Source organism: Chenopodium quinoa, unplaced genomic scaffold, assembly GCF_001683475.1.
Source record: "Chenopodium quinoa cultivar QQ74 unplaced genomic scaffold, ASM168347v1, whole genome shotgun sequence".
NCBI classification, from domain to species: domain Eukaryota; kingdom Viridiplantae; phylum Streptophyta; class Magnoliopsida; order Caryophyllales; family Amaranthaceae; genus Chenopodium; species Chenopodium quinoa.
The window spans coordinates 17,132,476-17,156,923 of record NW_018742204.1 but is presented as its reverse complement, the minus strand read 5'-3'; the positions used below and the strand labels follow the sequence as shown (position 1 = coordinate 17,156,923).

The window sequence follows — 24,448 nt, the reverse complement described above, 5'->3', positions numbered from 1 at the left end:
TAATAATTAATAATTAATAATTAATAATTAATAATTAATAATTAACAATTAAAAATTAACAATTAAAAATTAAAAATTAAAAATTAACAATTAAAAATTAACAATTAATAATTAACAATTAACTTAACAATAAAAAATTAAAAATTAATAATTAACAATTAATAATTAAAAATTAATAATTAATAATTATTATTTAATAATTAATAATTAGTATTTAATAATTAATAATTAATTATTATTATTATTATTCAATAATTAGTTTTTGATAATATAATCTAATATATATAAATAAAGTAGGTATTTTTGGAGAGCATTGGGAGCGCCACATAAGAAAAGGTATATTTTTGACCAATTAAAAATTAGATTTCTATTTTATTTTAGAATTAAAAAAATTTGTAATCCCCCATATTTTCAATTTAATAATAATGTATTTATTTAGTATTTATTTTACAAATACTTTTATATTTTTCTTATTTTATAGGTATGAATTTTATTTGAGGTAAAGTATTAAGATTTTAATTATTTTCAAACTAAAACTACTAAGTTGTGATTAGCCCAAACACTTAATTCCTCTTATTCAAGCCTAAAGTGCAAGTTCCTACTCCTAATTCTACTTGGGTTAGAAATTTAGGCCCAACCTTTAAAAAAAAAAAAAAAAAAAAAAAAAACCCACCTTAATCCCCCTACTCCTCTTTCACGTGGGATTAAAGAAAAAAAAAAAAGGAAAACCCTCACTCTCTTCATCCTCCCTCTTCACGATATTCAGCAAGAAGAGAAAAAAAAAACACACACACACACAAACCCCAGCACCGCCGCGCCGCCCAGCAGTCGCCGCCCCTCTGACCGTCGCGCCGCCCAGCAGCCGACCTCCCTCCCTGCAGTTCGCCTTCCTCCCTTCTCCTTCCCCCTATTTCTCTTCCTTTATTCTTGTTATTTTGATTTAAAGATTCAATTTTTATTTGATTTCAATTATAAAATTATTGTTATTAGGCTTTAATAGTATGTATAAATTACAAAAGATTATAAATTTATGGGTTTTAACATGTTTAAATTATTATATTAATTTTCAGATTTGGGTATGTATGAATTTAGGGTTTAAAGTGTTGATTTTTCATTTTTTAAGGCTTAATAACGTACTAAACAAATTACTTAATTATTCTATGTTCAAAGTATGTCAAAGTATGATTATTTTGGTTGTATATTAATTTTCAGATTTTTTTAAAGTTTCAATTTTTATGAACAAGTAGTGTTAATTTCATGTTTTTATGCTTCTAAACCTATAAAATAATTATAGTGAGTATTTTGTGATTGAAAAAGCTTTGAACTTGATATTCTAATTTTAAAAATAATTTTCAGATTTCATACCATTTATTTTGAAGCCTCTAATTGCATTGAATTGATATATTCTTGGGTTTTTAACACACTAACTTGCTATATAATGACTATTTCAAGTAATTATGCTTATGAGGTTATTTTATATATTTAAAACAAAATTCCAGATTTATTTACCCACTTTAAAGTTGCTGTAATTTGATATAAAACACTATATTTTCATAATTCTAACATGTAAACTTAAAGTTAGGATGTTATATTAGTAACTTTGATTTTTGGGGACAATCTAAAGACTTTATTTTGGTGATTTAAGAGGTTTTAAAGTAGTTTAGTATTGCTGTAATTTTAATTGCTTTAGTATTGATTTATTCCTAATTGTTTGGTTTAGGAGAGGACTTTGTAGAAGGCGACTTTTAGTTTTAAAGTGGCCAACCGGATTGTTTACACAAGGTACGTACAAGATACGAAACCTTGCTTGTAGGTGCATGTTTAAGGACGGATCGAGAACTTAGTATCATGTATAGGATTGACTGGGTTAAATTGTCTAGTTATACATTGTGAATTTCAAATGATGTGCACTAGTTTATAATGCAAGTATTATTTGTGCTTTGTTTATGCAAGGTACGCTTAAAGGCAAAGGTATGTGATTGGTGTAAAGATCAAATTATTATTCGTTCAGGATTATGTAAACAGGATGAGTAAAGGAGAAATTCAAGTCTTGTAAGACGAGGTTAAGGTTTTGGGGTGCCTTATGCACTCAAGGTGTTTATACACCGAGGTAGTAATGGAATAATTAATAAATGTTGTTTGTCACTAATAAATTAAGAATCTAAATTGAGAATTTGCCATGTTTGATTGAATTGCTTTTGGGATGTTTGTATTGATATCTATAAGAGTCATCACTGAGTCTAAACCTGTAAATCACGTAAAGTGCAAGATGGATGAGCAATAAAACTCTGCAATGGTGCACATCTGGAGTAATGACAATCAGGAGTTGGGGTACATGGGGTATTAGCCGTGTACTTTTATCGAGGTCGTCTGATCTACGAGTCTCTTCTTTCAAATATTATTTTTCTAAAACTAGGAGTTAGGTGAGATCTCATACTAACTACGGTCACGGAGTCGCGCCGTGGTCGTTGGATGTTTATTGATGTTTCCGAAAAGAGGCATGGGGTTTTTTCTTTATTGATGTTCCAAATGGGACATGGGTTGGACAACCTTGTCTATTGCTAAATCCAATGAAATAAATAAACGAGTCAGTTAATATTAATTAGTGAGGTCTTAATAAATTTGTTAATCGAGTCGTGAATTGAGTCTATATTTAATGATGCTTGTGCTTGAATATTAGTAGCATGTTAGGTATTTTCTCAATTTGCTTTCGCAGCTTGTATGTACTCAGCTTTGCTGACTGCGTGCTTTTGTGTGTGTCTTTCTTTGGTCATGGCCTTCGCCTTTCAATGACCCTATGACGATCCAATTTTTACACTTGTAATATTGGGGAACAGAATAACCACAGGTTCTTACACATGCAGCATTCATCGGGGTTATGGGATGTTGAGTAGAGAGTTGATTGTTTCCATATTATTTATTTTGCAAAGTTTGAATTTATTTTAATTCATTTTTAGTTGACACTAATTCTTTTGAGGTTGAAATTATTGGAACTCTGAATTTAATCATTTACTACTTTTCTTGGGTTTTGAATAAGGGCCTTAATGGTTCCAACTTGTAATACTTATTTTGATTTAATTCCTTTGTTTTGAGGTTTATTTAAAACTGTTTTGGTTTTCCGCTGCTAATTTCTGAGATAGCCTTAAGGTTTGAACACGTAGCGGTAGCACACTAGTAATTCTCTTGAAATTGTTCAGGCTATATACAGGTTTCTCACAAGTTTTTCAGAGAGAATTATTGGGGTGTTACAAAATTACTCGCCACCTAAACAAAAGTAACGAATGAAATTTTAATTTTTTGCCACGTAGGTAAAAACGACGAATAATAATTTATTAGATTTTAATTATTTAAGAACACTAAATTTTAAAAATTATCTTTATATATTAGGATTTATATTATTTAAAAAACTAAAAATTATATATTGATATTTAAAAAATATAAATTATCATTTGATGTTAATGGTTTTATGTAAATATCTGATAATATGATATTTTCATACAAAATTTTAAAACTTATAATGCAAGAAAAAAATTAAGAAATCACCAAATAAATATTTATATACAAAATATATATAAAAATTCGTGCATCGCACGACACATAAGTAAAAGTAATATTTCGACCAATGAAAAATTAGATTTATATATTAATTTAGAATTTTAATTTTTAATCACCATTTAAGGAAAAATAAACAAATGAAATTTGAGAATTGAAAACAAAAAATAGTAATTTAAGATTTAAATTATAAAAAAAAACCAAAAATAATCTTTTATATTATCTTTTACATAAGGATTTATATTATTTTAACAAATAATTAGAAATTAAAAAGTATATTTTGATTTAATGGTTTATCTAACTATCTGATGAATGAGATAATATTTATTTTAATTTATAAATTCAAGTTCTATATATGTTAAATTTGAATAAGAATAATTTAAAACTTAACAAAATATTTTACCTTAAAATAATGTTAAAATAATAGAATAGAAAATAAAAAAAAATATTAAGAAATTACAAAAAAAATATACAAAATGAAATATTTAAAATCCGTGCATCGCATGTGTTGGGCAATCTGGGGGACTGCAAAACAGGGGTCTGTTTGAGCAGCAGTGGGACTATCTGAGTGAGGTTTGGTTGTGTGTGAAAAAACTTATGGGTGAGATGGAATCAGTTAAGCCAATCCCTAAGGTGAGTGGGGCCCTTAGCAGCCATGACAGGTGGATTCCACCTGGGGGAGGGCGCATTAAACTGAACGTGGATGTTAGTTTGCTAGGCGTGGCTGTAATTTAAGATTTAAATTATGAAGAAAAAAAAATCATCTTTTATATTATCTTTTTTTTTTTGAAAGAATCTTTTATATTATCTTTTACATTAGGATTTATATTATTTTAACAAATAATTAGAAATTAAAAAATATATTTTGATTTAATGATTTTATCTAACTATCTGATGAATGAGATTATATTTATTTCAATTTATAAATTCAAATTCTATATACGTAAAATTTGAATAAGAACAATTTAAAAATTAACAAAATATTTTACCTTAAATTAATGTTAAAATAATAGAATAAAAAATAAAAACAAAAAATATTAAGAAATTACAAAAAATATTAAGAAATTACAAAATGAAATATTTAAAAATTGTGCATCACACGGGCTTACATCTAGTTAATTAAAATGGAGTAATATTAGTAAATTATAGTATATTACTATTGATAATTATCAATGTATACCTTATATACAATTATTATTAATTAATAACCAATAATTAATTTGAATTATAACTAATTATTATAAAATTATTGTAAACTTATTGTAAATAATTAATAATTAATTTACAATTACTATTACCAATAATTTATTATTTTAATTGATATTAAAGTACTATATTAGTTCATTAGTGTTGATATTGTTTAACAACAGCTAGCACCCAACCGCCAATTTACCAAACACTACAACTTTAGTCAAACAACCAACTTTAGTCAAACAGGCAGTCATCAACATAAACTATCAAGTGTATTTTATGCTATAAATATAACCATTACTCTTCAAATAATCATTACTTGAATTATAATTCTCCTCTCGTATTAAAATCCTATTGTCTGTGGACCTCTTTAAATCAATATTCTTGTTCATAATAACCCTTATAATTTAAGTACAATTATTGACACCCTCTCTTAGATAAATTAATATTCTTACAAATTTTGTCCAAAACAATTACTGCGTAGACATTTCAAACTTTCACAGCAAAGACCCATTTCAAAATTTCAACAAATTTGAATACACCAAGCAAAGCTCGTTGTAGTAACTACAGATCACTTACAACCACCGTCTAATATAGAAACATATCAAAAATACTCGAGGTTGAGGACTTAGTTCCTGCTTTTTAACCTCGTATGTCAAGTACATTTCCCTACCTAACAGACATTTTTAGCCTCGTATGTCAAGTACATTTCCCTACCTAACAGACATGTTGCCCCTTGTATATGCGTTATTGAGCACCAGACTCACTCGTACAAATCTTAGTCCCACTTAGTATATATCCACCAAATGCACTCATCTGCATATGAGGATGAGTTCTTGATGGAAGTACCTGCGTCATGTCGACAATTGATTTCATTAAGTACTGCTGATACATCCATTAAGATATACTTAGTATAGAACACTTGTTTTTTCCTCCCTCTATACTAATAATTTTATTTTTTTACAAGCCCTCTACCATAATATTAAGGAAATTTTGTCAAAAACTACCAATTAAAGTGCGTGTTTTGAAAACAACTACCTATTAAAAAAAAAATTAAAAAAACTATCATAAAGTTGCAAAAAGTTTAAGTAGCACTACCACTTTAATAATTCCAACTAGAATATTAACTAAATTACCCTTCATAAAGGTAAAAAGTGAGACCCAAATACCGGAGATTTTAGCCAAAATTGTTAAAGTGGTAGTGCTAGTTAAACTTTTTATATCTTTGTGGTAGTTCTTTTTTTAAAAAAAATTAATAGATAGTTGTTTTCAAAACACGTGCTTTAATTGGTAATTATTGACAAAATTTCCTAATATTAATTACATACGGAAAACACCATTTCCCCAAAGAGTGTTATCCAATCCTTTTTATTTTATTTTTTTGACGTGATCTAATTACATGTTTCAATCCAGAAAAAGAAACTAATTCAGAACAGGAAGATAACCTGATATTCTCGGAGCCAAGGTTCTGAAATTTGTAATCCAATTGCTAGTTTCTCACTTTGTAAATTGTGCATGCATTCTGCAAGTGGCTGCATCCAGAAATGAAACGTGTGATTTTTTTTTTGCCATGCAACAATGTTCCATGCAAGTGCAAAGCTTTACTAAATACATAGTATAAATTTGCAAATAATTGAATTGACAAAAGAGGAAAAACTATCTACAGGATAATATTGCAATCTAAATCATGTACAAAACTATTTGTATGAGCAAATGATTCATGCTTTTAACAATGAAAGCTATTCAGAATCTATGATATCATATTCAATATGTGCAATGGACATTACATCACATTCATTACATAAATATACAAATTTACCTTGACTTAAAGAGACTAATAAATAGACATTCGAATAGCTAAGCTTATTCTCATGATACATGAAAACTTTGCAAGAAGAAATTAGAGAGTTTCGAGATTCAAAAAAGACTTTTAAGATAACACAAGTCATAAGTTCTCATTATAATAGTACCCAATGCTCCAGAAACAAAGCTTTTAATTTATTTAAAGATCAAAACCTGTTTCCTTAAACAAGGCTTTGGTGCCTTCAGTGTATAAACTTTTAAGTAGCTCCTAAGTCTTCACGTGTTAAGGTTATAGCTGACTTCAACGCTGACCACATCAGGGATGTAAGATATGTTTACAGATGCAACAATTCTACCAGTTCCACGGAATACTTATAAAAAATCTTTATTATGACATAATTAGAAGCATTTACAACAGAGAGCATGTTACTTCGATTTGTATTGCCTTATTTGTCCGGGCAACTCACTGACTAGATCCGCTTTGGACGTCTCCATTGAAACTCAATAAGATATAGCGGTTCCCTTTTCTATTAAGTGTTAACCATTGCTGAAACTTTTTCAACTTTTTGAAGTGCATAAACACTGAGCAAATATTATGTCACATCAACCATTTTCATTCATCCACATATGTATGCATCTAAAAGGGAATCAAATTCTTCCACATGCTTAAACCAGTGGCTCAAAGATACTGACAAATATTTTTTACCATATGAAATTCTTTTAAAAAAATTTCTCTTTGCATTCTATCCAAATTCAGATATAGAATATGTATTGCAACTACTCCAAGTATGAACATGACCTTTCCAAAAGAAAAAATGGGGAAGCAGATCTCATCTCATCAATATGCATATATAGCGGAGTCATAGAATGCACATGCAACAGTAAGAATATATGTGCAACATGAGACATAAGATTTAATTGCAGGAGACCTGGAGATATTGGTGATAAATTGCAAAAGAGGCCGAGTATGATAAATGAGGTAGTAGCTTTTGCAATATGCCCCATACATCCTGCTCAGGTGCTGCAATTATTAAGCTGCAAAGATCCAAATACAGATATGTAAATTCCTTATGTTTTAAATGACAAAATAATGACTAGGAGCAGTGTTAAAGTACCTAGAAAAACCCTTTTCTTTCCATGAATCAATAAGCTCTTCTGAAGCCACTTCTCCTGCTTTTATTGCTTTGCAAGTTGTGGGATCCCGTTTACCAGTTTTGTTGGAAGTGTCGACTGATGTCTTATTTTCCTCCAGGGAAACATCTTCTTCAGTAACATCTAGTTGATTCCCTGAATCACTTGCCTGCAGATAAAAGGTAATAGATTAGTAAAGAATATATGCAGCTGGAAATAATGCTCTTGGCTTCTGAGCAGAAAAAACTACCATGTTCTCGTTTTGTACGTGGCTTCCATTTTGACCGGGGCATAGATCATTGAGACAACAACGAACAATTCTGAATGTACATGGAATTTAATAAGGTTCAAAGTACTAGAAATGTGCGCATTAATATTACTTCTCAGTCACCCAGCAGAAGTACAACAAATATTTTGATAAAGAAATAGCAGGTGTCAAACCAATTGCAATTTATTATCAAAAAATATAAGAACTATTACCGTTTGCAGGTGTCATTATTGAAATTGAAGATCCTAACTATTTCCAAGGAATGTGGTGTGACACCCAGATGCATGTTGCAAACATACCCAGTACCTGGCCAAAAAGATACACTTTAAGTAACAGCCAACTTACATGATAAGAAACACATATTTTCTTTCCCTTATAAATCCTTCTCCATAGTATAGATGTCGATTAATATATTTCAAGTGACATTTTCTCATTGTGTGCTATTAATGTAGCCAAGAGAACAACATATCTACAATAACATCTCCAGAAAATCTTCACAGCAAAGATGATTTATAAAGGGTTCTTGGGTAGATAAAAGGAGACATGAAATAAAATTTGAAAATAGAACCAAACAATTCACTCCTTATATCCCTACATGATCCATACAAACTCCTTTTTTGATTGACAGGTTATAAATATATTAAAAATAAAAACCTTCACACTTCTACCTTCTACAGTTCGTCAAGTGAACTTTTCCTTCTCTCTTTATCAAATCAACCCTTATCTCTCAAACAAGACACTTTCTCTTAACTTTATCTGTTCACTAAGCACTGCCAAAATATTTATTCTCATTTAAAGCTATCCTACCAAACTCGTATGTGAAAATCATTTCCACAAAGGATTAAGAGCTCTGTAATCTAGCACAAAGCAAGGATTAATTTACTCAAAACATAATTATTTCCACAAAAGATTAAGAAGATGAAACAAAAAGGTCAAAAAGCCCCACTCTTTAAGCCCAAGGATCAAATTTTCAATTCATGATCCAAACTTCTATAGAGATTGAACTAGCCTCTTTTTTTTTTATGCGTAGGCTTTATAAAGCAAAAATAAACCCTAATAAACATTTAAGGCCACTTGAAAATCTTCTTTATTCACAAATAGATTAACTAAGATGATCCAATAAATCATCAAAATAATCATACTAAAATCGAATCATTACCAAGTATAAATGGAGATGCTCTAATCCAATTTAAGCTCATTTATAAAGTGATGCTCATGCATCAGTTTAGAAATGGTTCGCAGGCAATCACTTAGTTATTCGGATAGGTGGTTTACTAAAACCAAAGAAAATGGGAGCTTTAATGTGCAACTAATAGACAAATGAGAGCCTCAAATGCTATGCTTTCAATAAAAAGATTCCCTTTCTCAATAAGCAATAAATTAATGTACACATGTTCTCTCTCAGTCCCATACAGCATGAGTTTTTTTTTTATCCCTATGAACCAACAAGCAAAAGGTTTACTGCAACCAGGAAATACAGTAAGAGTTGTATTTATATAGTTTAGTGGTAAGTTTAACCATTAAAATCCATTCATAGGCAAAGCAAATAATCAAGGCACATACATCCTCTCACACTGCTTAATAAGCATCTGGTACAACTTTTCTGGCAAATCATGGAATATTATTAAAATATAGCAGCGGTGCTTAGCTTTCATTCTACAAGGTAACACAAAGGCTGCAGAGTCAATCTATTCTAAGAAAGTGTAGATACCACCTTATTACTTTATCCAAACTGATGTGATAGTATCTTATGCCATCTTCTTGTAGACTGAACTCTATATGGGCTCCATTGCCCTAGCAATACTAAGGCCATAAAAAGTCAATGTATACTTGGAATCCAGAAATATGTTTTGAACTTTTGCGCAAGTGGATGAAAGATTGCAAAACAAAGAATTCTAGTTAAGCATGTCCCCAGAGACGAGATAATTTCAACTTTACAAGAAACAAGGGTGACTAAGCAATCTGCATGAAGGAGCCATCCTGCCTAGAAAAGGGGAGATAGGTACAACATCATCCCACCATTTCCAAACTCTAATCGCCCTGATAACCAGAGGAGAGCTAGAAGGGAAAGAAAAAAAATGTCCTCAAGATGATGAACCATTCATCTAAAGACTTAAGAAAGGACAAATGATACTTAATAATGAATTGCATGGCTCCCAGTAGGCCAGTACACAGAAGCCTCAAAACAAGAGGCTTCAAAAACCTGAGAGGATTTGGATGAGTACCACTCATTGGCTCATTAAAATGGCATCTACTTCCATGCTCAAGGAAATAGGATAGGGACAAAACGTGACAATGTGCAAAACAAAACATCCATAAAATACAGAAGAAATACAGAGTGGAACGCATTTTACAATCAGAGCAAGTACCTCCTAAACGTTCTGCCACAGCACCAGTAACAATCCCACCAACCATATCTACCACCAAGACATCTGAGTGCGCAGTAACATTGGCCATTGAAAGTAGAAGAGCTAGAGAATCTGATCGTAAGCAACTGTAAATATGAGACAGGATGAGTTAATCTGAAAGATACCTCTTAACTCAAAAGACAAGATAACATAGAGGAGCCTGGATATATAATAATAAATAAATAAATAAATAAATAAAATTAATAATAAAATACTTTAAGTGACAAGTCCTAAACTATAACAAGCAACAAGTCCGTTGCATTTTCTGCTCTACTGCTACATGTCTCCCCCAAGGCCACTATACTGTTAGCCATGCTATGCATAAATTTTGACCATTAGCTTGAAAATCCTTTATTGCCTTCCATGATTCAGTACTATGATTTCAAATAATATCCAACTCAAACACTGCCCAGATTTGAAGTCATAAACAAAATAATGAACTATATTACAGTAAGGTTAATGCCAAGAACCAAACTAACAAGATGTTTTGAATTCTCATCTGAAGCATCAAAATAAAAATTTAAGTGTACGGATGTTTTTTCTTTTTTTTAAAATCCAGTAATTTTTTCAATTAAGCATAATTAGAAGTAACAGCTTCAGGGGCTTCCAAGATTATTCCTTATCTAAATACCTTATATTGATGCCAAAGGCACACAAATGTATAGGAAGAACTCAAAACCTAGCTCGTAAAATATTTCTAGTAACTCCTTATTTTTCTTTAATTAACCCCAATAAATTATAAATTTCACCCCAAATGTGGCTGCATATCCTTAACATTTGCTTGCAATTAATAGTAATTCTCTATTATACTTTACAGCAACATTTGTGTGTACTACACTTTAGTTCAACAATTAGTTCAAATACTGCATTAATGATCATATAATGAATAGCTCAGAAGTTTAATGAAATCATTTCTGATTCATTGTGCATAGAAAAAATTAACAGCTTTTGGTGGTGGTGGTAGAGGGGGGGGGGGGGAGGGGGGATTTAAACTGTTAACTTGATGGGGAAAAGGAAAAGCTAGTTTATCAATCCCAGTGCCAGGTTTGAAAGCTAAAGTGTTAGTGCACACCACTAATTAACACTACCACAATCACACCATCACAAATTTTATGTGATAAGTGACAAGCTCACTAGCTCAGCAAACAAAGAACGGGGTAAATCCAAGGGAAATGAGACATAAGAATGGAAGCAAAGGATACACAAGAAAAGAAAAGGATGCTGGTCTGCTGGATGAAATGATGAAAGTGAAGTAAGTCTTCAAATACCTCCTCATTCAAAGTAAGAGACAAGAGAATGGAAAAGATCAAAGATGAATGAATGAGTGAAAATATTATATTCAGTGGGGACCAAAGCTAGATAACTAGAGTATACTAAGTTCCTCATCAATATTTGTGTGCCCTTATCCATTTTTATATTTAAAAATAAGTAAAATAGTATAAAAATCATCTGTAGTAAGATGTATAAAACAAAGAGGACAAGTTGTTTGCTAAACTAAATTACACTTCTTAACCCAGTTTTCTAAACAACTCCGAATGGGTGATTCCTAGCTTTCTATCTGTAAGATGTTTTCCTAGCTTTTGTTACAGTTTCCAAGGCTTTAGATTCCATTATTATGTTTACATCAATCCAGTGTTCCCCTGGGAAACAGTGTAAATTCAAAGCTCTATTGGGAGCAAATCCAAAAGCTTCATATCAAGTGATGCTTCGCTTTAAGCATTTAATGCATATTAGTCGTTAAAACTTTACAAATATTGTGTCATCACACTTTTTTTAACACCCAAACTTACTAGACGCTATCAAGCCCCAATCATACGTACTCCATCACCAATAAATAGGAGTGCCCTCGAGACACCCGCTTGTGTTGCTTTGTTGCTCACAAGCCCTATTTCCACACAAAGCTTGCAACCTTCCCAACAAATAGGCAAGAGCGCACATCACGATCCGATGTCAAAGCACTTACACTTAAACTATAAAGAAGCTAAATAAGTGACTTGGTTTCATAATAATTAAAAAGATAAAGTGATCTCAACTCCTCTCTAGCCACCCACAGTCCCACACCACATGATTGCCATATAAGCATTGAGACATGACAGTTGCTTCTCCTTAAACTTACCAAACCCTTGAAATCTAAACCGTAGCCAGTACACAATCTCAAAAGGGATATCCAAGATTCCTTGGAATCCTGTCATGTCACAATGTAGAAATACATATGAACAAACTCACTAGCAGCTCGACAAAGGATACAAAAATATGGCTTACTAACCAAACAGCTTTTGAAATAAGTTCTTATTATTCATCCAGCTCGACAAATGATACAAAAATCCAGGTAACTAACCAAACAGCTTCTAAAGCAAGTCAATAGTATTAATCCTATCCAATGTCAATCCACACAAAGCCCTCACTTTAAGAAGAATGCTCACCTTCCCAATAGTTTGCTGCTGGAAAGCTAGAAACTAAGGGAGTTACGTCAAACAACAAAGAGATGATTTGAAAGTAAAACGCCCAAACAAGTCCCCTATCCACACCCTCTTTGATGCTTAAGCAATCTTTGTCAAGTCCGACGAGGTGTTGACCATCGCTGCTACCCAAGTTTCGAGTTAGGGTTTTCTTCAAATAGTGGACTTTGATATTTAGGGTTTTTCTCCCAAATTGGAGATTTCGATTTATGGTTGAAGTAAAGACAATTTATGCAATTAACCAAAGTACCTTGCCCAATAGCCTTGATTATTGTACTTCATAAGCCCACAAACATTTATTTTGAAAAGTTTGATTTTTCCAAAAATTCAAAAGAATACCACACAGCGTCAAAGGCGCTCTGCTTTACGCCATGAAAAAAGCGGCAAGAGCGAGGTTTCTAGAATGTATTGCGTCCGGGAAGGTGGATGCGCTATGGCTTGCGCCTTGGGCATGCCTTTTAAAACTATAATCTAGGAGTAAAAAACATTGAAAGCTTCTCAATATTCGGCCACGAAAATTTTGATAATCGTAAGGGAAAGAAATTTAATACATCATAATTCAGACCAAAGAAAGGATGCACAACACACAATTTGAGATGCACCATAAAAGATAGGATAGTAATACAGGTTTAACTGATAATGCTCCAGCAAGCACAAATTTATAATTGTCAGATGACTTATTAGCACATAGTAAAGCATGAAGTAAAAAATTGCTCATAATAAAACGAAAAGAAGGTAAAATAATGACATTACCCAATTCTTGCAGGATATTTCCTGAAGTATGCATCACATATGCTGAAAGCAGAGAACCAAGACAGAGTTAAAACTTGAATTGAAAGACCCAAAATTAACATCTCTGACAAATTGGAGTAGATCAAAGTAGCACAACTTTGATGCCTACCTTCGAACAAAAGGACGCCTAACAAGTACTTTGGGAGCATATTTTTTTTGCTTACGAAGCCTGTACTTCTCCTGCAATTGACAAATAATCAACACGCTAATCTTGGGAAACATTTTTCTATTATAACTTTGATATTCATAAAAGAACCTGTGAGAAAGATGTCTTATTCTCAAAAGTTGTGCTATTGGCAATTAAAGCTTCTACAATCTGTTCACCTGTTGCACCTTGTCTGTACAAGATCAATGGTTTTACAGACATCATCAGCATAAACAAAACTTAAGAAGAATTACTGCTAGAACTAGAAACTATATTGGAAGTCTATAACATATAAAGGTAGCAATTAGCATATTAAAGTTGTTTGCTGGAATAAACCAATAAGGGGCTGTTTGGTTAGGAGAAATCAAGAGAGTAAAAGGCTCTTATTTTTTCTAATTAACTGATGGCTTTTTGTATTTTAACATCTCCCTCCTCCAAAGCATTCTACTCCAAGTCTATCCCCCTCCCCCCCCACAAAACCCTCAAACTCCTCAACGCCATCACCCTAGTTGACCATCACCCTTGAGTCCTTGACTAGCTGCCAACAGCCACATCACCACCCCCACACCCACCTCATGATCAGCCATAATGAAAGTTCCGTCATCAACCACACTTGCATCTAACAACCAGCTACCAAAATCTAATCCCAATATCCTACACCCATTCTATTAAAACTTGGCCGCCTCACAACCACATCAGAGATTTATAAGCATTCCCACAACCACCAGCGCAATGTTTCAATGTGACAAAGGGAAGATAATACAGAGAGAAGTTGGAGCATTTATGTCTGAATTTGACCGCATAAACGTTCATCAATGGAGGTAAAGCTTAGAACTTGACATTTCTTCTCTCTCTATATTATCTTGCTCTCTTCAAACTTAGTGATTGTAGAGAGAAATTTCATCCTTTTTGTTTGTTTATTTCTTTTTTTTCCTCATAAACAAAAACCAAAAATATTATCTTGGAAGGTGAAAATATTTTCTAAAAATTGAAGCTTGATGATTAAATATTAGTGGTGGTGAATATGGAGGATGAAGATGAAAGTAATGGCGGTTGAAGAGGAATAAACATGGTTGCTTTTGCTTTTGCTTTTGCTTTTGATAAACAAGTTATCGCCAATCCATCAAATACTTCCTCTTGTATGTGTATGATTGCTGACAGCTCACTCATGTTAAAACTTAAAAACACCCATATCCAGAAACCATCTTAAAGATCAAACAAGAAAGAACAGTGAGGTTCGCTACTAAAATCAAATTGTCTCAGGTTAGAGAAAAGCGAAATCATCTAACCTTCGCATTTCATCTATGTCCTCTCCAGTAAGACTTTGAGCAGTATTGTTATCAACTAGAGCTCTATTATCTCTCAATTCTTCACCTGTCACATTTTCTTCCTCTTGAACATTATTACCTGGAATGAGAAGAAGAAAAGAAACAAAAGATATTATCTAGTGCAAGATTAGCAGATACGACTCATACAAGCTCCAAACCTATAAAAGAAGCTCTTTGGTTGAATGCAAATCAAGCACACTAAATGACATCACTGAGGTCTAAGATCTCACAAGAACAACATTCAAATTTATTTAGCATAATCATTCATTTTCCGACAACAAGACCCAAATCCCAGTGTCATGGACTCACGGTACAGTCAAACAACCACGAAGACAACAATGAATTCAACAATTTACATACAAACACAAGCCGCAATTAGTGTTACAAATATTTCACTTTTTGATATTTTGATCAGAAAAGGCAATAAATATTTCACTAACAATCTTTCAAAGTCCTAAATTGACTAGAACTTCAAAAGCTATTAGTCACCATTATCCTAATTGAGGTTACAATGATGCTATACACCATGTAATTTTTGTAACAAATATACACACATCAGTTTCAGCACACAACTAAATAAAAAATTTTAAGACCATTCAAACAAATATATTAATGAAAAAACAACAGCATTAGAGCAAAGAAAAGACACCTCCTTCCTCTTCTGAAGGTACAACACGAGATAAATACGGCCCGTCTTTCCCATTATCAACACGAAACGACGAACCAAACGGGCAACCAACAATAGGCTGCAATGAAAAATTCTTCTTGCCAATCTTCAAAGTCCTGCAAAATAACAAAATCATTCAAATTCAATGCATCAAAGTAGAGAAATCGATTCAATGAATAACCATAAGACTTACGCAGCAGGAGAAAGGCGGGCGAAAACAAGGCGTTCACCATCATTAATATCAAGCAAAACACTGCAACCTTCCCATGTCAATCTTGAGGTTTGATTTGATTCTCCCATTATAATTGAATAAGCTTGATTATGCTGTGATTTTGACAATGATTATTTAATGGATGCAAAATTAGGGATTTGTGTTTCAAATATTACAAGAGAGATTATGAATTAGAAATGTATGATTGTGTAATGTTTGAGATATGGAGGCTAAACCTTTGGTGTGTACGGCAAGGAGAGAGGGAATGGTGCGGCGGGTGATGGTGGCGGTGGTGGTGGTGGTGGGCGGCGACAATGGCTGTGGTGGGCGGCTGAGTGGTGAAATGGTGATGGCACGGCGAGGTAGAAGGGAAGGCGAAAGCGGGGCAGGTTGAGTGAGAAGAGAGTAGGAGATTGAGGTTTAACTGTTTTGGGGTTTTCAGAAATTTAAGGTTTATGGCTATATTCGGCAAAATTAGTTGTTGTACTTGAATGTTACTTAGGACTCTTAGGAAAACCTCAAAATTTATAGAAATTGTTTTATATACCCAGGTATACGGTGTATGTAAGAGTATTTATTGCTCATTTTGATGATTTTTACTCATTTTATCATCAAATGAGCAAACATATATCATTAGGTGTACCGTACACTCGGGTGTATATAACAATCTCTCAAGAAGTTATGAGTGGTTAACTTTACCTTATTTTTGCTCAATTAAATTATTTTTAATTAACTTGAATTATTTTTAATAAATTTAAATGATTTTTAATAAACTTCTCATTAAAAAAAATAAACTTAATATATTTTTACTCAATTAAAATTAACTTATTACACTAAAATAAATTTATTTCCTATTATATTTCTTCTTTAAAGTTCCCGATTTTTATTGAATTTGTAATTTCTTTTTCTAACTAAGGGTCTGTTCACTTTAGTTTAATTTCGATTCAGTTCAGTTCCTAATTTCTTTCTCTCAGTTTAGTTCAATTTAGCTCAATTTAATTCATTTCAGTTCAGTTCAGCTCTGCTCTGATCAGTTCAGTTCAGTTCTGATTAGTTCAGCAAATATGAAGAGGCCCTAAATTTATCTTTAGTGCATTGTCAAACCAAAATACCCAACAAGCCTTAGCTCCCCTTGGAAAGAGGTGATCCAGCCGCACCTTTCAGCATGGCTAGGATTTGACCCTCCTATTCCAGTTGAGGATAACAAGACATTCGATAGGGAGATTCTGAAATTGTGGAGTTTTCTACACGGTATTTAAATGAAATACAGTACTACTAAGGTTATGTTCTTTTCCCCTTAAAAATACTAAACTAAAATTAGATTTACTAAATTGAATTTAATTTGTTTTTCAGCTGGATTCGGGCTTAGCTTGGCATAAAACAACCGACGATTGAGCAAGAGAGTCTGAATCAGCAATAGACTATTTGTTGAGGCGTCAGCAAGCAATTCAACACATTTTCTTCGATCTTTTTTTTTTTTTGTGGTGATGTGAAGTTGTGAACCCCCTCGAGGGTGGCCGAAATAAACTAAATTGAAATTATTTTTAATTGAACTAAAATTATTTTACTAAATTTTATTTCAAAGTTGAAAAGAATTAGCAAATGAGTACTTTAAATGTTTTATTTTTGGCATTTTTTCCAAAAATATTGGTACTTATAGCTTCAACAAATTATTAGGTTTAAATTGTCTATGATTAAGGATTACTTTTTTTTTTTTTTTAAATGCATCACTTGAGATTTTACACAATTCATTTGTTACCTTTGACTTAATTTTTTTAACTACTACGGAGTATAAAATTTGAGTGTGAGGGATAACTCACGTGGTTAGAGTTCCCCTCCCGATTTCAGGTGATACTACGGAGTATAAAATTTACAAACATATTAAGGTAATATATTGTTGTATTTATTACAATGTCTAAATTCATAAACAATTAATCTTGAAGAACATATTTTTTTTGAGCGAGCTTCATAATTATGCGACACATTCTTTATTAACAACTTAACGCTAAATCGCCGCTAATAGGGATTTTAGACCCCAACCATAACAACAAGCTTCGATCATACACCAACCACACGAACCGCACTTCACTTCCTACAGTTCAACAAGTGGACAGCTACCGTAAACCACAACTTCACCACCAAAACACAAAAACGAACAACAATTCTGAAAAAAAAAACTTGCACTGGTACTCAACAACCTTGTTTTTTCTGTCATATACTTTTGTTTTGCCTAAAAATTTCTTCACCACATTACAAACTCGATCAAATGTCGTCTGCAACTGCGAATCCATCGCTCTCTTCTCCTGCAGTTTCTCACTCCTCTTTCCCTTCCTATTACTCTCTTTCTCGCCGCCAATTTTCTCTCTCCTTTACACCATCGTTTTCATCGAAGAATTTCAGTGGAGGTCTCAAATTGGTCTCACTTTGTTGTCGATCTCCTAATTTTAATTCCACTTCTACTGTTTCTGCCATGTCCAATTCTTCGCCTTCGCCTTTGTCCGCCATTGATTTTCTTACATTGTGTCATCGCCTTAAGGTACTGGGTTCTTCGTTTTTTTTTTTTTTGTTTTTTTTTGGGGTGAAATTAGGTGTTCTAGATTATACTTAAGGTCCATTTGGTAGGTGGGAATGAATTTAATTATATCTTCGCAACGATTTTAGTGTGACACTAGATATTTATTACCTCTACCAAATGTGCTATAAAGGGTGATGAAATGGGGAGTTATTTGATGGGGATTTGGACAAGAGTTGATAGAATTTGACTGCAAATTACAAGTATTATTTATGTTTGTGTTGGTGTGTGTAATGTTGGGGCTTGGTGGACTATAATGTTGGTGTTGAGTGTTGAATATGATTGGTTTCAAAGACTAATTTAATTTGACATTTGGAAGAGGATTCTGTGATGCTTCATCTCAATGTGGGTGAATTTGATTTTCTGAGGCTTGGGCTGAAGTTGCTGTGGGTTTATGGAAGTGTTGCATGATCATCAAATGGGTTCTTTTTGTAGAATTTTGATCATATGTGTGTTTTATTGTGTTGGGTAGTGGACTACTGGATATGAGTTTCCCCATGCATTTGCTTTTCATTTTTTCAACTTACAAAAATACTTCTTGTTTGTGAATTTTGTGTCCTTACATCTGTATAAATGGGGACACCGCCCGGGAGGGGTGGGGGGAGGGGGAGGGGAGGAGGAGGTTGGATTGGGTTAGGATTTAGAGGTTGTTGCTATTTAACAATAAACAATGTAAGTGAAAGCTGAGGCTTTGTAGACATTGTGGTTGCAATGACTTATGCTTGCAAAGCGGGTTTTAAGATGTGTTGGTCGAGACTTGAGAGTGATTGCTAAATTGCTTAGAGCTAATAGGCATGAGCAGCATGACTATGATGAAGGTATCAGACTCTCAGAAAGAGCAATTGTGCAAATCATTGTCCAATATGTTTTAGCTTTAGTTGGAAGTTTCAATATGTTCATGTGTATATGGTGGGGAGTTGGATAGCACATCATCTTGCAAAACTTGCCTCCACTTATAGATAGGATAGAGTTGGGTTGGAGCCGTAGTGGAATGCCCCTCGATTCTATGTCTTCTGTAATTCTGTGTTGCTGGACCAAATTTCAGTTAAGGGAAATGAAGCTGAGATTTGTCTTGTGAAAGAATAAAGGAAAATAATAAATTTATGGGGGGATGAGAATGCTAAAATCGCTCAGCTTTACCCTCTTAAGATGTTATTTTTTGCCTTACCTCCTTTCATTACTTCCATCTTTCTCTAGGATCTACTTTTCAGTTTTCATCTTATGCTTAACTCTTGCTTTAAGATATACTACAATGCCAAACTCACCATTTTACTTAGAGGTTCTCTGCTACTCTCAACTCTAATCAAGATTTAGGTTACATTTTTTTTTAGTAATGACATGCATTAATGTGTTATTACTTTGGTTCTGTACGATGTATTTCATGTTATTAGACCAACTTGAGTATAATAACTTTGTAATTTGAGAACTTTGTAACTGGACAAGATGGAGTATATCTTGTTTTTCATTCAACCGTTCTGTTATATATCTGCCTGTGAACTTATCTTGCCAGACCACAAAAAGGAAGGGATGGATTAATCATCGGATAAAGGGCCCTGAATCCATTGCTGATCATATGTATCGAATGGCGTTGATGGGTTTGATTGCTGGGGACATTCCGGGTGTGAACAGGGAGAGGTTGGATGTTAACCAATTATGCTTGTTTTGGACATATCGGTATTTCCTTTGCTGATGAGCTGTATTATATTCTTTTGACAATGCTTTGCACAGATGTATCAAGATGGCAGTAGTTCATGATATTGCTGAAGGTATACTCTTTTTTTTTTTATATATATATCTTATAATCTCATGGTATTTTAAGTTGTTGGTATTCTTTGTGACAAGAATCAGCTTGCCTATATTGTTTATTTCTTCACTGCATTAGGACTCTTTGGCTTTTGTATAAGCCAAAATAGTGTAATTATCACATATTCATCTGTTACAAACTAAATATCAATTTGGGTTTTTGAAGTCGCTAGAATTTGACTACTTAGGAATAGTATCTACTTAATCCTTGTGGTGCCTTCTTAGGTGAAAGATAGTTTTTTAGTTTTATGCTAATATGCAGCATTGAAAGATTAATGTCAGGTTCATATTTGTTTATGCACCACTAATCCTACGTTATCCTATTATCTTGTTTGTGCTAGATTTTCAAATCACTGTGGATTATGAGTGAACATCGTTTGTATCTTCACATTATTGCACTGTGTTGAGTTCTATTTTTCCTACATTGCTGATTTCTGACTCTTGTCATTATCCTCTTGATGACCTTGGAATACTACTAGCTATTGTTGGAGATATAACACCCTCTGATGGCATACCAAAAGAAGAAAAGAGCAGAATGGAGCAGGAAGCATTGAATGAAATGTGTGAAGTTCTTGGTGGTGGGATGAGAGGTTGGCAATAGCTGCCTTCTTTAATATTTTGCATACCTTTTTTGTAAGTATGGAATCTTGCTCATATTTTCTTGTGATTGCAGCTGACGAGATCAAAGAACTCTGGACTGAGTATGAAAATAATTCTTCTTTGGAAGCTAATCTGGTGAAGGATTTTGATAAAGTATGTTACTTCTAGCATATTCAGTATTTTATACGTTGTAACTTGAATGACACATATTCAACGTGATATGGATTCCTTTTAATGCCTTTGTGTTGTATGTATTATATATGCCTTTGCAATTTTAGCATTTTATGTGGACATTCTTGTTGACTTAGCTTTCACAGGGCTTTGAAAGACACATACAAAAGCCCAGGAAAAAAAATATGGTTGCTGGCATAATTTTTTTAGTTATAATAATCATGTACTGTATCTGCTTTTTATTAAATCAGAATTCTGGATTCCATTTACCTGTTTTCCAACTTATTGGTCTACCAATTTTCTAATAAGTTATGACTTCTATCCAGGTCGAAATGATTCTTCAGGCGTTAGAGTATGAAACTGGTAAGGCTTATACTTAAATGCTGAATAGTAAAAACTTGCTATTTTGACAATTAATTTCATGTATTAACTCTGTCACCACCCTTTATTCTCTACTACTCATTGTTAAATGCTCATTTTTACTTGGTTCGGTGGTGGCTAACTGGCTACTGGCCTGGCTCTTCTATTCTGGACAATGGCTCTTACACTACTTATAGTGTGGTATCACAATCGTTGTTCAGGTTGTAATTAAGCACTGCTTTTTAAATTTTTAATAAATATGGTGTTAAGATTTTAACTTCTGGTGTTTTTCTAAACCTCTTCTGCATTTCAATCATAGCTTCATATTGTGCTCTCCTGGTTTTCATTTGAAATTGAATTGACAGGCATTCACACCTTGACTCATTTGCAAAAAGCTTTCAAGAGAGGCTATGCTGTTCGGTTATCTGTTGATATCTATGATCATGGATATCCTTCCCCTCACTGAAATTTGTCTCTTTCTTCCCTTGAACATTAGAGTATCTTTTTTGGTATTTATATGCAACATGTCTAAGTTCTAACTAAAAAATAAGTTTCTGTGACATCCCTCTTTCACAAATGAAAGTTAAGAGGCGAGTAATAAATGACACCTCCTTATTCCTTGCATGTAACAAGGGATTGAATTAAGGGGTTTATCTGATGATTTCAAGGGCACAGTGGGATTCAATTAGAGACTTATTGAATGAGTGTTGGGAAGGTGAAGATGTTGGTTGATTGGGGGATTTGATCAGAGGAAGAAAAAGAAGGGAGGTAAGGAAGGAATCATTACTCTAGACAGAGAAAGAGGATTAGTCTTCTGTGGAATGCTTATTACTTTCTCTAATGTATTCCAGCCATAATAAATACTCTCCTGTTATAACTTTCTTGATAGATTTTACTCCCTAGTCAAGAATCGTAAGGGATGGAGGAGGAAGATTTTGGTCCATGACTACACGGAATAATCAAATTTGGTTCATGTAGCCGACCCTACTTATGGGATTAACACTTTGTTTGGATAGGAAGAAATGGAAGGAAAAGAAGAGAAGAGAAATGGAGGGTGACAAAATCTCTTGTTTGGGTAAAAGATTGGGGGAAGGGAGGGGAAGGAGAGGGAGGGATCCATTTTCCCTCTCTCTTTAATAACCATAATCTCTCCAAAATTGGAGAGATTTGGAGGGAAAATGGAGCTCACCTCCCCCTCCCTTTCTTTTCCCTTCCCTTCCTCCATTTTCCCTCCCCTTCTTTTCCTTCCTTTTTTGCTATCCAAACAAAGCGTAAGGCTTTGATTGATTGATTTACTCCCTAGTTGACTCCCATCTTCTCTAGTGTGGCCTTCAATTAACTTAATTTAAGATAGAATCAACTTTATTTTTGACAAAAGAACAGGTGTTATTGATGTTTGTTGCACCCCTTCCCCCTTCCAATTGATACCATTCATATATCTTTAGTTCTGAACCAACATGTTCGTACCGGCTCACATCTCTTGAGACTTTAATAATGTTTTTCAGTCGTGTTGTCGTTCCTAGCAGGCATCACGTGTAGTGCCATGGGCATATTTACTGATGATTATGTTTTCTCTTGGCATCCCTCTTGGGCTCTTGGCAATTATGAATAATAAAGAACTATTTGATTTTATTTCAACCCACGTGACCATGCCCAGTCTTTCCTATGTGAGATTAATCACTACTAAGAAATGCTTTTGGATTAGATATTGTGGGATTTACGTGTCAGCATTCTATCATGTTTCTGCTTCCTCTCCTGTCATAGAATCAAGCATCCTTGACAGCATGTGCTGCCTGCCTGCAGTGAAGAATATGAAATGTTTGACTGTATAGCAATGCATCTTGACACACTAAGCTGTAAGATTGGTGCTTGACCTACTTGTGGCTGCTAAATTACTTGGGCCGTAGCTTTGGACAAAATGGATGTGGCTCCTGACGTGATGGTGCTGCATTGATCTTTTAAGAGACCTGTACATTATTGTAATTAAATTTGCTTTCTAATTTAGACAAGCACAAGCATATTTTAATAGTGTCAATGTTTGCTCATGGGAACACATTTAAATTTACCAATGCAGTAAGGGTTTGTATAATCCGGGGGCCAGGGTTTACATGGTTACTTGCATTGTGGCTTAATATCATGTTTTCGTACCTGTTTGATTTTTAGCACAAATATGGAGATTTTAATTTGGCTGCATTGAGGTCTGATGTTTGCTTTCTTATTTATTTGACAGAGCATGGGATGGTTCTTGACGAGTTCTTCTTGTCAACAGCTGGTGAGCTCGGCTTTCTGTCATGAAATGTTGTACTCTAACCTTTTGCTCCATAACCTCATATTGCTGATATCCAATGTTACTTTATACAATTTTCAGGAAAGTTTCAGACTGAATTAGGAAAAAGCTGGGCTGCTGAGGTTATATCTAGAAGGAAATCCACCTTGGCTAGTAAAGGAAAATAAGCAGCAAACTAACCGTAGTCTTGATCTTTACTGAAGGAGCTGATGGCTACTCAAAAACTGGAGTAGCTTCATCGTGATTGATCAGTCCAGCGAATTGATGGTTTTACACCGTTGCTCGTAATTTTGTATGCTGATTACATATAAGCAGGCATTTGTGGTACTTTTTTATGCAGATTGAGGCGTATAGGGGTTTAGCTCGTAGTTCACCCAGATTCTATAGTTTTTACTCCTAAGATCAGAAAATGTTTCCCGTGTTTCATGCTCGCTTAACGATTAGCATAATAAATCGACGTTTTTGCACCATGATTAACAATGATGATCGTGACCAATTTTTGCTGATTTATTGTCTTGTATTGAAGTGTATAAAGTCTGTCTTCTTTAAGTCCCTTCCAGTCTTCCACAGTTGAACCACCCAAAGTAACTTTTTTTTCAGAGCTAATATATGGAAACATAAGTGAAATTCTTAAGCTTTACCCCAATTGATGTGTGTTTTTTTTCGTGCATTCTCAAATTAATTCAATGTCAAGTGAAAT

At 33.4% G+C, this 24,448-nt stretch overlaps 2 protein-coding genes across 3 annotated transcripts; one reads left to right on the top strand and one right to left on the bottom strand.

Annotated features, from left to right (window-relative positions):
* Positions 1-5,112: 5,112 nt before the first annotated feature.
* Positions 5,113-16,476, bottom strand: LOC110720564 (tRNA (adenine(58)-N(1))-methyltransferase non-catalytic subunit trm6-like). Of its 2 annotated transcripts, XM_021899610.1 has the most exons (14): positions 16,192-16,476; positions 15,938-16,068; positions 15,727-15,860; positions 15,039-15,156; positions 13,861-13,942; positions 13,714-13,784; positions 13,566-13,607; positions 10,315-10,439; positions 8,158-8,251; positions 7,928-7,997; positions 7,662-7,846; positions 7,476-7,581; positions 6,189-6,275; positions 5,113-5,592 (listed from the first exon to the last, which is right to left on the bottom strand). In XM_021899610.1, the coding sequence occupies exons 2-14, from the start codon at positions 16,042-16,044 to the stop codon at positions 5,491-5,493; spliced, it is 1,323 nt and encodes a 440-aa protein (XP_021755302.1). In that variant the 5' UTR covers positions 16,045-16,068; positions 16,192-16,476; the 3' UTR covers positions 5,113-5,490. The 2 variants fall into 2 exon arrangements, with proteins under 2 accessions (XP_021755302.1, XP_021755294.1); XM_021899602.1 differs by having other exon boundaries at positions 15,938-16,475.
* A 936-nt stretch (positions 16,477-17,412) lies between these two features.
* LOC110720553 (HD domain-containing protein 2 homolog) lies at positions 17,413-24,231 on the top strand. Its single transcript, XM_021899593.1, has 8 exons — positions 17,413-18,491; positions 20,038-20,162; positions 20,256-20,293; positions 20,810-20,920; positions 21,004-21,083; positions 21,428-21,464; positions 23,692-23,733; positions 23,830-24,231. The coding sequence occupies exons 1-8, from the start codon at positions 18,222-18,224 to the stop codon at positions 23,913-23,915; spliced, it is 789 nt and encodes a 262-aa protein (XP_021755285.1). The 5' UTR covers positions 17,413-18,221; the 3' UTR covers positions 23,916-24,231.
* The last annotated feature ends 217 nt before the right edge of the window (positions 24,232-24,448 follow it).

Excerpts from the sequence above, each read along its gene's own strand:
- LOC110720564 (XM_021899610.1), bottom strand. The coding sequence starts at position 16,044 with ATGGGAGAATCAAATCAAACCTCAAGATTGACATGGGAAGGTTGCAGT. Across the intron at positions 13,943-15,038 it reads GACATAGATGAAATGCGAAG|ACAAGGTGCAACAGGTGAAC; the intron begins GTTAGATGATTT and ends GATCTTGTACAG. Across the intron at positions 7,847-7,927 it reads ACGTACAAAACGAGAACATG|GCAAGTGATTCAGGGAATCA; the intron begins GTAGTTTTTTCT and ends TTTTATCTGCAG.
- LOC110720553 (XM_021899593.1), top strand. The coding sequence starts at position 18,222 with ATGTCGTCTGCAACTGCGAATCCATCGCTCTCTTCTCCTGCAGTTTCT. Across the intron at positions 20,163-20,255 it reads CCGGGTGTGAACAGGGAGAG|ATGTATCAAGATGGCAGTAG; the intron begins GTTGGATGTTAA and ends TGCTTTGCACAG. Across the intron at positions 21,084-21,427 it reads TGGTGAAGGATTTTGATAAA|GTCGAAATGATTCTTCAGGC; the intron begins GTATGTTACTTC and ends ACTTCTATCCAG.